Source organism: Barbatula barbatula (assembly GCF_947034865.1).
Source record: "Barbatula barbatula genome assembly, chromosome: 7".
Classification (NCBI taxonomy): domain Eukaryota; kingdom Metazoa; phylum Chordata; class Actinopteri; order Cypriniformes; family Nemacheilidae; genus Barbatula; species Barbatula barbatula.
This window is the reverse complement of record NC_136770.1, coordinates 19,134,613-19,148,573: the sequence shown is the minus strand read 5'-3', so window position 1 is coordinate 19,148,573 and position 13,961 is coordinate 19,134,613. Positions and strand designations below refer to the sequence as shown.

Here is a 13,961-nt window from a genome sequence, read left to right as displayed (position 1 = left end):
TGTAACCCCAGAGTGAAGGTTGGAGTGAGTTTGTGACCAAGGGTCAAACTGTTCCTCAAGTAAAAGCATAAATCATTTTGTTTTGTATTTTGTTCAGTAATTGTATCACTCGCTGATGAAGTATATATTTTTATGAATCAGGTGCACAATGCAGCCATGGCTCTGTGCAAGACTGTGAATGAGAAAATGTTCTTGTGGATGGTTGTCCGAATCAATGATATGTTGGACACCAAACAGCCCAGCCATTTCTTCATTGGAGTGCTGGACTTTCATTTCTGGAGAATCTGAAGAAGCTGTAAGTCTTATGGTCATATTAAAATAATTTAACACAAGAACGTAGCAGTGATTCTCGTCCAATTGTATTTGATGATTTAATTAACCACTGATTACCCTGTAAATCCAGGAGAAACAGGCCAGCACTCAAGGTACATCATGAGCTGCCAAGTCAGGGCAAGGAGCCATGATGCTGTAAAGGTATTTCTCAGTTTTTTTTTTCAAGACCACACTTATCGTTTATTCAAAAAAAATCCTGAATTATTTTTTTCCATATAGGCAAAAGAGGCTGCCGAGTAAACATCGCCCTTCAAGAACAGACAGCATCAAACAAGCATATAATATGAGTTTGTGCTGTGTCTGAGCTAAATGGTCAATAAAGGTGCTCACTAAACATCAATGGCTGTATTTGTTTCATTAGAAAATTTCCTCAGACTCAGTTTTAATAAAAATCTGAAAAATCCATGTCCAATAAGTGATTCTTGAAAACCATTTATTTAGTCTCTCAAACTGAGGCTGAAGAAAAATGATAAAAACACTGAAACCATGAAGTATGAAAACGATTGTCAGTTTTTACGTCAGAGATGCCGTGAAAATAGTGCTCATAAGGTGTGGAAACAAGGTGTTATTGAGACTATCCTTATTGCATATGCATTTGTAGTAATTTCCTCTTCAGAAGCTAACTTTATGGGAGGAGAGTATTTAAATGAATCACACAACGTGATTTAATAAGGTTTGCGCTTGTCATTGTACTGGCATATGCAACTTTATTTAGTGCCCAAAAAGGCATGTCTTATAGTGATAGACAATTCTCTCATCATTTACTCACCCTCTTGTCATTTCAAACCTTTATGATCTTTCACAGAAAACAAAAGAAGATATTTCGATGAACGCTGGTAACTGAACAGCCCTGGCCCCCTTTCAGTTCTATTATGGACACAAATCCATTGCATTCTTCCAAATATCTACATTTGTATTCTTCAGAAAAGAAAGTCTTACAGGTTTGAAATGAGAAGTGGGTGAGTAAATTATGACAGAATTTTTCTTTTTGAGTGAACTATCACTTTAAACCCTGCACTAATGTGCTCTTGGTACTGTAGATTGCGTTGTTTTATTTACACAAAATCATACATGATGTCAAGAACATTCTGTGAAAATATATCCTTGATATCTTAAATATTGACTGAGTATGACCATGTTACAAAATCATAGTGAAATTAATAGTTGAAATCAAAATGTGATGCTAGTTATCTTATAATTAGATTTTGAGACTTAAGTTTACATACAGGCAGGGTCACTTATGGACACTGAGTTGCACACTAAATGCATTACCTCCCTAAGTAGCACTATGGTCAGATTTGACAAGATAAATAAAAACATATGTTATCAAATTCTTCCAAGAAAAATCCACTTTTATTTAACATATATTTATCATGTCAACATTCGTCTTATTTTTATATTTTGCAAAAATATAAAGTCCATTACACCTAGAGCTGATACTAAGCAAGAAACGATGTTCTGACAGGTGTCTGGTTTAGCAGCCAAGACCTTTTATTGCAGTCTGGCACCACCCAGGAATTTTGAAGTTCAAAATTTAAAGTTACATTTTGCGTAATGATTTTGAATTATTTTACGTCATTTTTAAAAGCACAACGGTTTCCATGTGTGTCCTTGAAGAGTAGCAGTAAAACTATAACATATTGAATACTCAAAATATGGCAAACCCAAGTAATCCTATGTCTAAGCCATCCAAAAACCAAAGATCTTATATTATATTTCAAACTCCTAAAATAAGACATTACATGGAAGGACGATATGTCTGCCTCATCCAAGACTTACACTAATCTCCAACACTGCACACTTGCAGGCTCTTGACAGACACTGAAACACTTGGATTTTGTTTGGTAACGTAATGCAGGAACTACAAGACACAACCCCCCCCCCCCCTGAGAATGCTACCATTTGGATGGAGAAGACTGCAGTGGTAGCTATATTTGTATTTTGTCCAAATAAGAAGGAACTGTAATGGGTGAGCTATCATGTTCACATTTGTATTGAATGGGGAGGCATCTGTTATATCTCAAGAGTGAGTCCCCAACATTTTATACGTCTATTCCCTACTTGTCTTTTTATGGTGACCTTTCTAGTGGAAAGCCTGACCTTATAGCTCACAAAGCCCACTTTAAATCTTAGCATATCGCCTTACAAACAGACGAAACTCTATAACAAATGTTTTCAGAGAACTGTTTATTCACTGTTCTGGAAGCTTCCTAGCATCCCGTTAGGAAAATAGCTTTCTGACATCTAAAGTCAATAAATGTTTTAAATAATATGTAAACCATGGAAACAAACTTTAACTCATTAAGATATATTAAAAGTGCATTGTACACATCATCTCACCACCCTGTTTCGAAAGGAACGGCTAAAAGCACATAATGACTCAAGTTGAGCTGTTGGCACCAAGGATTTTGTCACCACCTTAGACTTTGTTTCATACCCATGAGAAGCTTGAGAGCTTCAGCTGTTCTTAGCGCAGACGGGAATAATCTCTTGGCATCCCCCTTGTTTCTTAAAGCTTGTGGGATAAAGGCATACCGATTTAATTTCTTTATAATACTTACAACCTCAAAGGCTCTTGCAACTTTATACCAGCGACATTTGCTATCAATAGAGGTTGATGCATTATAACCAGAAGACACTGAAAGCACAGATTTACATGTACGTGTTGAATTTATCAATTGAAGTTACAATTGAGGATTTTTGACCCATAATATATGAAGTTACTGCATGTAAACACACAACACTGAACAATAGCAAAAAGGTATTTCACGGTTTCCTACAAGGCTTTTCCTAAAGGGCTTTTACAAAAACAATGAAATTATGCATAAGCCTCTTGATGCTTCTGTGTGCAGGCGGGGACTTCATTAATCAAAAGATAAAAATAATAGTGATGCTGCTCAAGAGGACAAATGTAAATGGGGAAACAGGATTCATGACCAAAAATTTGATGCATAAATATGTTGATGGGTCACTTACAGCCCTATATAAGAGACAGGTTTAGACCCCTCCCAGGGCTTACAACTACACAGCTAAGGTTAGTGACTTCACTTCAACTTCATTCTCTTTTCTGTCCTGTTCTATTTCTCAGCTAAATCTTTACAAAATTGACTTGACTAACCTTTTGGGAGTTCATTCCAAGCGAACCAAATGCCTTCTTTCTGTCAACAATAAACAGAGGTGGGGAAATAAACATCAAGATCATCGTCCCAGAGTTTGAGCAAGACCAAGGTAATCCTGGGTGCATTTTTTATTATAACTACTAAAATATGACAAATGTTGTTTGTGTGTGCACATTATCGAACATTTTTCAGTTTTTATATTAGGAGCTCCACCATGCCGGATCCAGAAATGGAGTGTTTTGGCCCTGCAGCCATTTACCTCCGAAAACCAGAGAAGGAGAGGATTGAGGCTCAGAACACACCGTTTGATGCCAAAACTGCCTTCTTTGTGTCCGAGCCCAAGGAGATGTACCTCAAAGGGGTCCTCAAAAGTCGGGAAGGTGGCAAAGCCACTGTCACAACCCTGTGTAGGAAAGTGAGTAAAAAAATGGTCATTCAGACACATTCTGCCACTTACATAAAAAAAACTACATTCAAACTTTCGAAATGTCATCTCAGACCCTCACAGTGAAGGATGATGAGATTTTTCCAATGAATCCCCCCAAGTTTGATAAACTTGAGGACATGGCCATGATGACCCACCTCAGTGAGCCTGCTGTGCTGTTCAACCTCAAAGAGCGTTACGCAGCATGGATGATTTACGTAAGTAAAGCAACATTTTTTATAAATGCTAAAATGTATCTTATATTTACATAGGATATACATTAAACAAATATATAAAGTATACGTTTCCGTGCGAACTTAAAACTGACCAAATTGAAGCTTCAGCCGCAGTTTACTGTTGCAAGCGCACAGCATTCAAATGACAGCCTGCTTGCGAGTGTCACATGACGTCATCATACATTCGTGATTGATGTTTGTAACGCCCCCACGCGCTTTAGATTTTTCTACGCACCACGCCGTTTAACTAAAATAAACGCAGTTTGGAAAAAATATGTATTGAAATCTGTCTCTTTTTTAGACTTACTCTGGGCTGTTCTGTGTCACCGTGAACCCCTATAAGTGGCTCCCAGTGTATGATGCTAAAGTTGTGTCTGCATACAGGGGCAAAAAAAGAATCGAGGCCCCACCTCACATCTTCTCCATCTCTGATAACGCCTATCAGTTTATGCTCACTGGTATGAACAATAATTTATGCGTATGAATAAAGTTAATTGGTTAAATGCAACTTCTAAAATGTATTAAAGAGTCTAACGTTGATATTTTGTACGTATCCCCTTTTTGTAGATCGTGAGAATCAGTCTATCCTGATTACGTAAGTAATAACTGCTAAACATTGACAAAAATATGGAGTTTGAACTTTGGAACTATGCAGTTTGATTTATATTAGACTATATTAATAATGTTTTACTATATTTCAGTGGAGAATCTGGTGCAGGAAAGACTGTTAACACCAAACGTGTAATCCAGTACTTTGCGACAATCGCTGTGGCTGGCTCTGGACAGAAGAAAGCAGAATCCGTTGCTGGCAAAATACATGTATTCGTCCTATTTGTTTATTAATATGATGCATTTATTTATTACGTTTATTTTAAATGCCTAGTAGTAAGTAAAGCCCATTCGATTTGAAAATCTGCAAATACTGTGTCCATTAGGGGTCGCTGGAGGATCAAATCATTGCAGCCAACCCTTTGCTGGAAGCCTATGGAAATGCCAAGACTGTGAGGAATGACAACTCCTCTCGCTTTGTAAGTAATGAGTCAACAAATGTCATCCTCCACTTTTTGATTTTGATGCTGTTGTTGTTTGTTTCTTTATGTAGTAATTTTGATCTTTTGAAATTTTAGGGTAAATTCATCCGAATTCACTTTGGGTCAACTGGAAAGTTGGCCTCAGCTGATATTGAAACTTGTAAGTCATTCCTTCATGCTTTTTAACAACAGATTAGAATATATGTTAAATTATCATTCTCATAATTATGTGATCTTTCTATAGACCTGCTAGAAAAATCCAGGGTAACTTTCCAGCTGTCTGCTGAGAGGAGCTACCACATCTTCTACCAACTTTGCACTGGCCATAAACCAGAACTGCTGGGTACAAGACCTTACACTAATAGGATTTTTAAGGATTTTAATCTTTTTTCAAAACTGTTTGTAAAATTTATATATTTGAACAGCAGTATAATACATTTTTATTTTCATGTTTCTTTTTTGAGAGGCTCTTCTGATCACCACTAACCCATATGACTATCCCATGATCAGTCGGGGGGAGATCACAGTCAAGAGCATCAATGATGTGGAAGAGTTCATTGCAACTGATGTAAGTAGACATTAAATATTACAGAAATATATATATATTTTTATGATATGCAAAACTAAAGTTATATCCTTCTTGACATGAGGCATTTGACTGTTTTCAACTTGCAGACAGCCATTGATATATTGGGCTTCAATGCTGAGGAGAAAATAGGCATCTACAAGTTGACAGGAGCTGTGATGCATCATGGCAACATGAAGTTCAAGCAAAAGCAGAGAGAGGAGCAGGGCGAGCCTGATGGAACTGAGGGTGGGACTTGGACTATTATACAGCAGTGTGGCTCAGCGAGAAATGTGGGCACACGGTTGCAGTATGGCTATGTGAAAGTAAATTATTTTCGATCTTTGTTTTCCAGTGGCTGATAAAATCGCTTACCTCATGGGACTAAACTCAGCTGACATGCTTAAAGCTTTGTGTAACCCCAGAGTGAAGGTTGGAAATGAGTTTGTGACCAAAGGTCAAACGGTTCCTCAGGTAAAATACTGACATTATTTTGCTTTTGTATTGTATTTGTATAATTTGGCAGTTGTGACACATATTTTTTTTATGAATCAGGTGTACAATGCTGCTATGGCTTTGTGCAAGTCAGTGTATGAGAAAATGTTCTTGTGGATGGTTGTCCGAATCAATGAGATGTTGGATACCAAGCAGCCCAGACAGTTTTTCATCGGAGTGCTGGATATTGCTGGGTTTGAAATATTTGATGTAAGTTAATAATATTCGGAATACAAATAATGTATTTATTTAAAACATATTTGTATTTTTTACATTTTAAGATTAATGATAAGAAATGTCATGTTCACTATAGTTTAACAGCCTGGAGCAGCTCTGCATTAATTTCACCAATGAGAAACTGCAACAGTTTTTCAACCATCACATGTTTGTGCTGGAACAAGAGGAGTACAAGAAGGAGGGAATCGAGTGGGAATTCATTGACTTTGGTATGGACTTGGCTGCCTGCATTGAGCTTATTGAGAAGGTAATAAACCTTATTATCAGAACATTGTCGTTTTTCGTATCATACCATAGTCCCTTGTCTTATCTCAGAGTAATGTGCTGTTTCTTGCAGCCAATGGGCATTTTCTCCATCCTTGAAGAGGAGTGTATGTTCCCCAAGGCAACAGACACGACTTTCAAGAACAAGTTGCATGACCAGCATCTTGGTAAAAACGCATGCTTCCAGAAACCCAAGCCTGCCAAAGGCAAGGCTGAGGCTCACTTCTCTTTGGTGCACTATGCTGGGACTGTGGACTACAACATCACAGGCTGGCTGGACAAGAACAAGGACCCTCTGAATGACTCTGTGGTTCAGTTGTATCAGAAGTCTTCAGTCAAACTGTTGGGTCACCTGTATGCTAGTCATGCATCTGAAGGTTCGCCAAACAAATCCACACGATTTCTGTAAATTATATAATTTACCCGAAGTCGCTTATTTTATTTTGCCTAACCGACAGCTGATGCTGGTGGAAAAAAAGGTGGAAAAAAGAAGGGTGGCTCCTTCCAGACTGTGTCTGCTTTGTTCAGGGTAATACTATTGTTTATTTGACCCTTTAAAATATTACTTGAAACAGTGGTGTGAAACTTTATATGTTCTGTTTGTCAAACTAATAGGAGAACTTGGGCAAACTGATGACCAATCTGAGAAGCACTCATCCTCATTTTGTGCGTTGCTTGATTCCAAATGAGTCAAAGACTCCAGGTCAATATTTTCTTCAACATTTCTAATTATTAAAAAATATAAACTTCTATCGTAAAATAGGTTAATATTAAATAAACATGAGTAATTTGTCAGGGTACACTATAATAATTTAGTTTTTATTCAACTTTAGGTCTCATGGAGAACTTTTTGGTCATCCACCAGTTGCGTTGTAATGGTGTACTGGAGGGTATCAGGATCTGTAGGAAAGGTTTCCCTAGCAGAATCCTGTATGGTGACTTCAAGCAGAGGTTTGTGTACATTGTGTATTAAATTAATATTTCAATCAACAAAGATATGCAGGCCAATCATTTTAAACAATTTTCATGTATCCTAAATTTAAGAACTTACAGTTGCCTTGATTTTTATGCAGATAATAAAAGGTAAAACATTTTTTTGAATGTTATCTATTTCAGGTACAAAGTACTGAATGCCAGTGTCATACCTGAAGGCCAGTTCATTGATAACAAGAAGGCTTCTGAGAAGCTTCTTGGCTCCATTGATGTAGATCGTACCCAGTACAAGTTTGGACACACCAAGGTCAGAAAAGTTACAAGATCCTTATTTCTTTTGACTTTTAGGAGTGTCATTAATAACCATGTTTCTATCACATGTCAGGTGTTTTTCAAAGCTGGTCTTCTGGGTCTTCTTGAAGAGATGAGAGATGAGAAACTTGTAATCCTTGTGACCATGACTCAGGCTATGTGCAGGGGCTACCTTATGAGGAGAGAGTTTGTCAAAATGATGGAGAGAAGGTACTCTTCCATTCAAATTTATTTAGCTCAACTTGCTTTAATGCTTAGTCTGTGTAGTTCTGAACATCTTTAATGATTTTCATATCAGAGAATCCATCTTTTCCATCCAATACAACATCCGCTCCTTCATGAATGTGAAACACTGGCCATGGATGAAGCTGTACTTTAAAATCAAGCCTCTGCTGAAGAGCGCAGAGACCGAGAAGGAAATGGCGGCCATGAAAGAGAACTTTGAAAAAATGAAGGGGGATCTGGCAAAGGCACTTGCCAAGAAGAAGGAGCTTGAGGAGAAAATGGTTTCTCTGCTACAGGAGAAAAATGACCTTCAGCTACAAGTGGCATCTGTGAGTTTTCAATGAATGGTCACAAAATAGAAGATTACAAATAAATTCAAAAAAATATTTCTGGTGCCAAACACGGAAATGATTTTTCCATCAACAGGAAAGTGAAAATCTTTATGATGCTGAGGAGAGATGTGAAGGTCTGATAAAAAACAAGATCCAGTTCGAGGCCAAACTCAAAGAGACAACAGAAAGGTTAGAGGATGAAGAGGAAATCAATGCTGAGTTGACAGCAAAGAAGAGAAAACTAGAGGACGAGTGCTCTGAGTTAAAGAAGGACATTGATGATTTAGAGCTGACCTTGGCCAAAGTTGAGAAGGAGAAACATGCCACTGAGAACAAGGTTAATATGGAGTGGGAAACGACTTGGTAATCGCAATCTCAAAATAAAGGTTGTACTCATTTGAACATGGTTTTTTTTTCTAGGTTAAAAACCTTACTGAGGAAATGGCAACTCAAGATGAGCTTATTGTCAAGCTGACGAAGGAGAAGAAAGCCCTCCAAGAGGCACATCAGCAAACTCTTGATGATCTGCAGGCAGAGGAAGACAAAGTCAATACTCTGACCAAAGCCAAAGCAAAGCTTGAGCAGCAAGTTGATGATGTGAGTTTAGTGCAATTTAATACTAGTCTATCTAATGTTATAACAAGAACCATAAATCAATATAAAACAATATTGTCTATAAACCTGTGAAACAGCTGGAAGGCTCTCTGGAACAAGAGAAGAAACTCCGTATGGATCTTGAGCGATCTAAAAGAAAGCTTGAGGGCGATCTGAAACTTTCCCAGGAAAGTGTAATGGACCTGGAGAATGACAAACAACAGATTGAAGAAAAGCTGAAAAAGTAAGGAACAAAAAATTGGTTAGCCTATTATTAAATCATAATTTATTATAAAGCTTCAAAAACAATTTTAAACAGGAAGGACTTTGAAACCAGTCAACTTCTGAGCAAGATTGAAGATGAGCAATCTCTTGGTATTCAGCTCCAGAAGAAGATCAAAGAACTTCAGGTCACTCTAAGTGTGACTATGATTTCATTGTCGCTCTTTGTGATAAGTCATAACACATAAATGTCTCTTATGCGATCACAGGCTCGTATTGAGGAGCTGGAGGAAGAAATCGAGGCAGAACGTGCCGCTCGAGCTAAGGTCGAGAAGCAGAGAGCCGATCTCTCCAGGGAACTTGAGGAGATCAGCGAGAGGCTGGAAGAAGCAGGTGGTGCCACCTCTGCGCAGATTGATATGAACAAAAAGCGCGATGCTGAGTTCCTGAAGCTGCGGCGTGATCTTGAGGAGTCCACCTTGCAGCATGAAGCAACGGCTGCTGCGCTTCGCAAGAAGCAGGCCGACAGCATGGCTGAGCTGGGCGAACAGATCGACAACCTCCAGCGTGTGAAACAAAAGCTGGAGAAGGAGAAAAGTGAGCTTAAGATGGAGATCGATGACTTGTCCAGCAGTATGGAGACTGTGGCCAAATCAAAGGGAAATCTTGAAAAGATGTGTCGTACGGTGGAAGATCAGCTGAGCGAGCTGAAGTCGAAGAATGACGAACATGTACGCCAGGTGAATGATCTGGGTGTGCAGAAGGCGAGACTTCAGACTGAAAATGGTAAGTAGTTGGCATACACAAACTCACTGAGCCTATAAACTGCTATAAGGCCTGCAGTGATTGATCAGCATCCTTAAACATTTTAGGTGAAATGGGACGTCGACTAGATGAAAAAGAGGCTTTGGTTTCTCAGCTCACTCGAAGCAAACAGGCCTTCACTCAGCAGATTGAAGAGCTCAAGAGGCAAATTGAAGAGGAAGTCAAGGTAAATGTGACTTCCTTTCTGAATTAACTTATAAACTTAACACAATACATTATTTATTAATAAATCCAATATATTGGTTATTGTATCCAGGCTAAGAATGCTCTTGCCCACGGTCTTCAATCCGCTCGTCATGACTGTGATCTGCTCAGAGAGCAGTACGAGGAGGAACAGGAAGCCAAAGCTGAGCTCCAGCGTGGCATGTCTAAGGCCAACTGTGAGGTCGCTCAGTGGAGAGCCAAATACGAGACTGATGCCATCCAGCGTTGCGAGGAGCTTGAGGAAGCAAAGTAAATTAAATCACCTCCAGTTCATGTTTTCAAAAAAATGTATTAAGTGCAATTACTAAGCTTTACGTGTCACTCTTAGGAAAAAGCTTGCTCAACGTCTTCAGGATGCTGAAGAGTCCATTGAGGCTGTGAATGCCAAATGTGGCTCTTTGGAGAAAACCAAGCAGAGACTCCAAGGTGAAGTTGAGGATTTCATGATTGACGTGGAGAGAGCTAATGCACTCGCTGCCAACCTTGACAAGAAACAAAGAAACTTTGATAAGGTAAACGCAAGCTATTTTTGTACCAAATTTAAACCAGTTGAGTTCTAGTTTAAAAGACCGTTGTGATGTTGTAAAGGTCTTGGCAGAATGGAAGCAGAAATACGAGGAAAGCCAGGCAGAGCTGGAAGGAGCTCAGAAGGAGAATCGTTCTCTTAGCACTGAGCTTTTCAAAATGAAAAATTCATACGAAGAGGCTTTGGATCAGCTGGAGACCATGAAGAGGGAGAACAAAAACCTGCAGCGTACGTGCTATAGTTTACTGCAGACTTTTTCTTGTTAGACATTCTCCATCAAATTGTTTGAAGATGTGCAATAAACTAATAAAAAAATGTATCCATGGCTCTTCTCATACATGCAGAGGAGATCTCAGATTTGACTGAGCAGCTTGGTGAGACCGGAAAGACAATTCATGAGCTGGAGAAAGGAAAGAAAATAGCAGAAGTTGAAAAATCTGAAATCAAAAGTGCTCTTGAAGAGGCTGAGGTAAGGTACACTTTCATTCTCACCTTTGGGGGTTAAACATACATCTTCATTTCAAAATGATTAATATTTCCATTTCAAAGGCAACCCTTGAGCATGAAGAATCCAAGATCCTTCGTGTTCAACTTGAGCTGAACCAAGTAAAGGGGGAGATAGATCGTAAACTTGCTGAGAAGGATGAGGAGATCGAACAGATCAAGAGGAACAGCCAGAGAGTCATTGACTCCATGCAGAGCACTCTGGACTCTGAGATCAGGAGCAGAAACGATGCTCTGAGAATCAAGAAGAAGATGGAAGGAGACCTCAATGAGATGGAGATTCAGCTGAGCCATGCAAACCGCCAGGCTGCTGAAGCTCAGAAACAGCTCAGGAACGTCCAAGGCCAACTCAAGGTTTGTTATATTGCAAAGCATTAGCAATACATTACTACTTCACCAATCAAAATATCATATTGTCTTTTGATTGCTTCAGGATGCTCAACTACACCTTGATGAGGCCCTACGGGGACAAGAAGACATGAGAGAACAGGCTGCAATGGTTGAACGTAGGAACAACCTGATGCTGGCTGAAATCGAGGAGCTGAGAGTTGCTCTGGAGCAGTCAGAGAGAGGTCGTAAAGTCGCTGAGCAGGAACTGGTAGATGCCAGCGAGCGAGTGACTCTCTTGCATTCCCAAGTACGAGATATTATGTGTCATAAGGAATATTATAAATATTATTTAACATACTATTAACATTATTTAATAGACGTTTTTATGCAACAACTTAAAAACATTTTTGAACGTTCTTTTAATTCCCTTAGAATACTAGTCTTATCAACACCAAGAAGAAGCTGGAGGGAGATCTTGTTCAGATTCAAGGTGAGGTAGAGGACATAGTCCAGGAAGCAAGAAATGCTGAAGAAAAGGCAAAGAAAGCAATTACTGATGTGAGTAAAAAATTTCAAATACTAAATTTACTCTCCATTAATGTACTTAGATTTTGCTATCATGTTTAGAATTACAAATTATCCTTAACCAAAGTTACAAATAAAGAAAACTAAGAAGATATAAATTGCAGGCTGCCATGATGGCAGAGGAGCTGAAGAAAGAGCAGGACACAAGTGCTCATCTGGAGAGGATGAAGAAGAACCTAGAGGTCACAGTCAAGGACCTGCAGCATCGTCTGGATGAGGCTGAGAGTCTGGCATTGAAGGGTGGAAAAAAGCATCTCCAGAAACTGGAAGCTAGAGTAAGTCCCTATGAATGTCAGTTGATATTGAGGTTTAACCTCAGGTCAGCTGTAATTCAGATTTATAATGTCAGTTACTATCTTTTGTGTTTCAGGTTCGTGAGTTGGAGGGAGAAGTTGAAGCAGAACAGAGACGAGGTGCTGAAGCTGTGAAAGGAGTTCGCAAATATGAAAGAAGAGTGAAGGAATTCACATATCAGGTAATCCTAATAATGTTGATGGAGGGTGACATAGTAACTTGTTAAATGTTGACTCATTGTAATATTTCATTTTTGCGATACAGACTGAAGAAGATAAGAAGAACATTATCAGACTGCAAGATCTTGTTGACAAACTTCAACTGAAAGTCAAGGCCTACAAGAGGCAAAGTGAAGAGGCTGTGAGTCATTTTAGTTTTATACTACATATCTCTAGTCATTGGTTTAATGTGGATGGGTGTTTATCAGGTTTCATTTAATTGACAGGAGGAACAAGCAAACACTCATCTGTCCAGGTTCAGGAAGGTACAGCATGAGCTGGAGGAGGCTCAGGAGAGGGCTGACATTGCTGAGTCCCAGGTCAACAAGCTGAGGGCTAAAAGCCGTGAATTCGGGAAGGTAAATATTGTATCTATAAGGCAAAAATGAAAATAAAATTATATTAGCACAAGCAATGTGTACAATATAAAATGTTATTGCAAGAATAGTAGTCTTGATTTTATAACCTTTCATTTATAATGTTTTTAATTTGTTCACAGACTAAAGATGAAGAGGAATGAACACTTCTGGAATAAGTGGATGAAGAAACAAGAACTCATATAATATGAGATTCTCACAAATATTCTCAGTTGATTTGCGCAACAACTAATAAAGAATATGTGATCTAATGTGTATTGGTGATGTTTAAAACATTCTGTCATGTATGTGCATTAATCTGTTATTATGAAAAATACATGCATGTCATGTTGACTTGGGGGAAAAAAACAGGAATTAATTGCATGAAAAGAACATGAGATCATGTGCGACATGACCAAAACTCATCAAAAGTCCCACACCAAACAGACTGTCTAATCAGAATCTCTGGCTACTAACATAAAACTTGCTGATTTTAGAAGATACCAGTAAAATTGATTTATAATACAATTAAATACTTAAAATATTATTTTGTTTAATCAACCGGATCAACTGAAAATGGCATCCTAAAATTTGAAAATGGAAAGATTTTACAAACAAATGATTCAGTTCAACATAATCCAGAAGCCACACTGATAAATCTTCTACATTTCTCAATGGTTGCACAAAATATATCTAAATCCAACATAACTCATTCACAAACATATGCAAAACATACTTTTGCCATTACTTTATTCATGCACTGCCTTTCTCTGACAGTAATCCTGCTGAAAATAAGT

The 13,961-nt window shown here is 38.4% G+C and overlaps 1 protein-coding gene across 4 annotated transcripts; it reads left to right on the top strand.

Annotated features, from left to right (window-relative positions):
• The first annotated feature begins 3,343 nt into the window (after window positions 1-3,343).
• myhb (myosin, heavy chain b) lies at window positions 3,344-13,440 on the top strand. 4 transcript variants are annotated; one of them, XM_079460190.1, is made up of 40 exons: window positions 3,344-3,367; window positions 3,509-3,561; window positions 3,657-3,867; window positions 3,951-4,094; window positions 4,414-4,570; window positions 4,680-4,707; window positions 4,814-4,931; window positions 5,048-5,140; window positions 5,240-5,303; window positions 5,388-5,486; window positions 5,608-5,711; window positions 5,819-5,957; window positions 6,064-6,182; window positions 6,264-6,413; window positions 6,517-6,687; window positions 6,778-7,081; window positions 7,163-7,233; window positions 7,320-7,407; window positions 7,538-7,655; window positions 7,821-7,944; window positions 8,023-8,159; window positions 8,248-8,503; window positions 8,601-8,843; window positions 8,927-9,103; window positions 9,199-9,344; window positions 9,420-9,510; window positions 9,592-10,108; window positions 10,195-10,313; window positions 10,404-10,600; window positions 10,680-10,863; window positions 10,940-11,105; window positions 11,222-11,346; window positions 11,427-11,735; window positions 11,815-12,018; window positions 12,144-12,269; window positions 12,401-12,571; window positions 12,667-12,771; window positions 12,855-12,950; window positions 13,036-13,167; window positions 13,308-13,440. In XM_079460190.1, exons 3-40 carry the CDS (start codon window positions 3,667-3,669, stop codon window positions 13,326-13,328), a joined length of 5,814 nt encoding a protein of 1,937 aa, XP_079316316.1. In that variant the 5' UTR covers window positions 3,344-3,367; window positions 3,509-3,561; window positions 3,657-3,666; the 3' UTR covers window positions 13,329-13,440. The 4 variants fall into 4 exon arrangements, with proteins under 4 accessions (XP_079316316.1, XP_079316315.1, XP_079316317.1 ...); XM_079460189.1 differs by having other exon boundaries at window positions 3,645-3,867; XM_079460191.1 differs by having other exon boundaries at window positions 3,473-3,561.
• The last annotated feature ends 521 nt before the right edge of the window (window positions 13,441-13,961 follow it).

What these genes read in the sequence shown, in the direction of transcription:
- myhb (XM_079460190.1), top strand. Translation starts at nt 3,667, where the DNA reads ATGCCGGATCCAGAAATGGAGTGTTTTGGCCCTGCAGCCATTTACCTC. An exon ending in CCGTTGCTGGCAAAATACAT is followed by an intron (nt 4,932 to 5,047) that starts GTATTCGTCCTA and finishes TGTGTCCATTAG; the next exon opens with GGGTCGCTGGAGGATCAAAT. An exon ending in AAATGAGTCAAAGACTCCAG is followed by an intron (nt 7,408 to 7,537) that starts GTCAATATTTTC and finishes ATTCAACTTTAG; the next exon opens with GTCTCATGGAGAACTTTTTG.